The 2,746-nt window shown below is 55.0% G+C and overlaps 1 protein-coding gene across 1 annotated transcript; it reads right to left on the minus strand.

Moving 5' to 3' along the window:
• Nucleotides 1–918: 918 nt before the first annotated feature.
• Nucleotides 919–1,389, minus strand: LOC147979482 (uncharacterized). Its single transcript, XM_087515232.1, has one exon. The coding sequence runs from the start codon at nt 1,387–1,389 to the stop codon at nt 919–921; it is 471 nt and encodes a 156-aa protein (XP_087371358.1).
• Between the last annotated feature and the right edge of the window lie 1,357 nt (nt 1,390–2,746).

The following is a 2,746-nucleotide window of genomic DNA, read 5'->3' on the forward strand; positions in this document are numbered from 1 at the left end:
TTCATTGGCCTCCGCCTCCGTGTACATGGTGACCCGAGGTGAGTCGAACTCGATGTCAGTTGGGATGATAGCCTCGGCACCATATACCAGGAAGAAAGGGGTGAAGCCGGTTAACTTGTTTGGGGTAGTGCGCAAACTCCAGAGGACGGCCGACAATTCGTCGAGCCAACAGTCGGCCGAACTCTCAAGTGGCACGACCAGTCGGGGCTTGATGCCGGAGAGGATGAGGCCGTTTTCTCGCTCAACCTGGCCGTTTGACTGTGGGTGGGAAACAGACGCTAGGTCCAGCCGGATGCCGTGTGTTGCACAAAAGCGTGCCAGTGCTCCCTTTGCAAAATTTGTGCCATTGTCGGTGATGATGCTATGCAGTATGCCGTACCGGGTTGTAATATCTGTGATGAATGTCACGACAGTCGGCCCATTCAACTTCTTGATCAGCTTTGCTTCAATCCACTTGGTAAATTTGTCCACAACGACGAGCAGGTGTGTCATGCCACCGCGTGCCGTCTTGAATGGGCCGACCATGTCCAGCCCCCAGACGGCAAAAGGCCAGGTGAGGGGGACGGTCTTGAGTGCAGAAGCCGGCAGGTGTTGCTTGGAACTGAAAACTTGGCACCCTTTGCAGTGTTTGACTAGCTCCTTGGCGTCATCCAAAGCAGTCGGCCAGAAGAATCCATGGCGGAAAGCTTTGGCGACGATTGATCTTGAGGCCGCGTGGTGGCCGCATTCGCCTTGGTGGATATCCTTGAGGATTGCTATGCCCTTCTCTGGCTCCACGCAGCGCTGGAAGACTCCAGTGACGCTGCGCCTAACAAGCTCTCGGTTGACTATTGTGTATGCTCTAGCTCGGCGTTGAACTTGTCCTGCCAAGATCTCGTCGGTTGGCAACTCTCTGTTTACTAAGAAGTTGAGGATGGGCTAGGCCAATGATGGAGCTGTGACTTCTTCTATTGTCAGAACTGCTACTGTGACTAGGGCGGGTGGGCTGGGTGGTGAAGAGTTGGTGTCGGCCACTGCCTGTTGTGTCACTGCAATCCCCAGGCCGACTGCAGTAGCCCCCGGGCCGAGTTCCGAAGTTCTCGGGCCTGGTGCGATTATGGCAGTCCCCGGGCCGCCTGTCGAAGTCCCCGAGCCACCTGCTTGGTTCCCCAAGTCGGATCCGACTGCGCCAGGGTCAGGCGGCACGAAGATGGAATCAGATTCAGGAGATGGCTTTATAGATGGCTTGAGGAGGCGTTCAAGAGAAACGTCGGTTGGTATAGCTTGCCGGGTGGAGCCTATTCGTGCCAGGGCATCTGCCTGCACGTTGTCGGCCCGTGGTACATGAAGGAACTCGCATCCTTCAAAATATCCACTAATTTGCTGAACAAGGAAGCGGTAGCTCGCCATGTTCGCGTCCCTGGCGTCCCGTTCGCCAGATGACTGCTGGACCACCAAATCCGAGTCGCCATAGCACAGGATCCGGCGGATGCCGAGCTCTTTGGCTAGCCGGAGCCCATGTATGAGTGCCTCGTACTCGGCCACATTGTTGGTGGTGGCAAAATGAATTTGCAATGTGTATTTGAGCTTGTCGCCCTTGGTAGAGGTGAGGATGATGCCGGCTCCCAAGCCAGTCTGCATCTTGGACCCATCGAAGTGCATCCGCCAATGAGTGGAGTCAGGGGCCAGTGGCAGGTACTGGGTTTCGGCCCAGTCGACGAGGAAGTCGGCCCGTGCTTGGGATTTAATGGCGGTGCGGGGCTGGTAGAAGATCGTGTAGGGAGCTAGCTCAATGGCCTATTTTGCCACCCGACCAGATGCATCCCGGCTGCCTATGGTCTCGGCGAGCGGGGCAGTACACACAACCGTGATGGGGTGCTCTTGAAAGTAGGGCTTGAGCTTCTTGGCGGCGAAGTACACATCGTAGCACATCTTCTGGTAGTGTGGGTAGTTCTGCTTCGAGGTGGATAATACTTCGCTTAAACAATACACCGGCCTCTATACAGGCTAAGCTCGGCCTTCTTCTGGGCGCTGGACCACGATAACTGTGCTGACCACCCGGCTGGTGGCGGCAATGTAAAGGAGCATGGGCTCTTTTTCAGTTGGTGCGGCCAAGACAGGCGGCGTGGTCAGCATCTTCTTTAGCTTGTGGAAAGCTTGGTCTTCTTGGTCGTTCCACTCGAAGTGAGTGGACTTCTTCATGAGTCGATAGAGGGGGAGAGCTTTCTCCCCGAGCCGGCTGATGAAGCGGTTCAGGGATGCCAAGCATCCGGTGAATTTCTGGATGTCTCATAGCTTGGTGGGAATCTCCATTCTCTCTATGGCTTTGATCTTCATTGGGTTGCACTCGATGCCGCATTCGGAGACCAAAAGGCCTAGGAGCTGGCCGGCTGGTACCCCGAACACGCATTTCTCGGGGTTAAGCTTGATCTGAAACCGACGCAAGTTTTCAATTGTCTCTCTGAGGTCTTCCAGCAAGGTGTCGCGCTTCTCCGTCTTCACCACAATATCGTCTACATAGATGTGGGCATTTCTGCCGAGCTGCTTGAGGAGGCATTTCTGCATGCAACGCTGAAATGTGGCACCAGCATTTCTCAAGCCGAATGTCATAATCAGGTAGCAGAAAGCTCCGAATGGTGTGATGAAGGCGGTCTTCAGATGGTCAGCTGGATCCAACTTTATCTGGTGGTAGCCTGAGTAAGCATCCAAGAAGCTCAACATCTCGCATCCGGCTGTGGAGTCTATTACTTGGTCAATCCTTGGCAGG

The sequence above is a fragment of the Triticum urartu genome, chromosome 3A (assembly GCF_056163025.1).
Source record: "Triticum urartu cultivar PI428250 chromosome 3A, HENAU_Tu73, whole genome shotgun sequence".
Classification (NCBI taxonomy): Eukaryota; Viridiplantae; Streptophyta; class Magnoliopsida; order Poales; family Poaceae; genus Triticum; species Triticum urartu.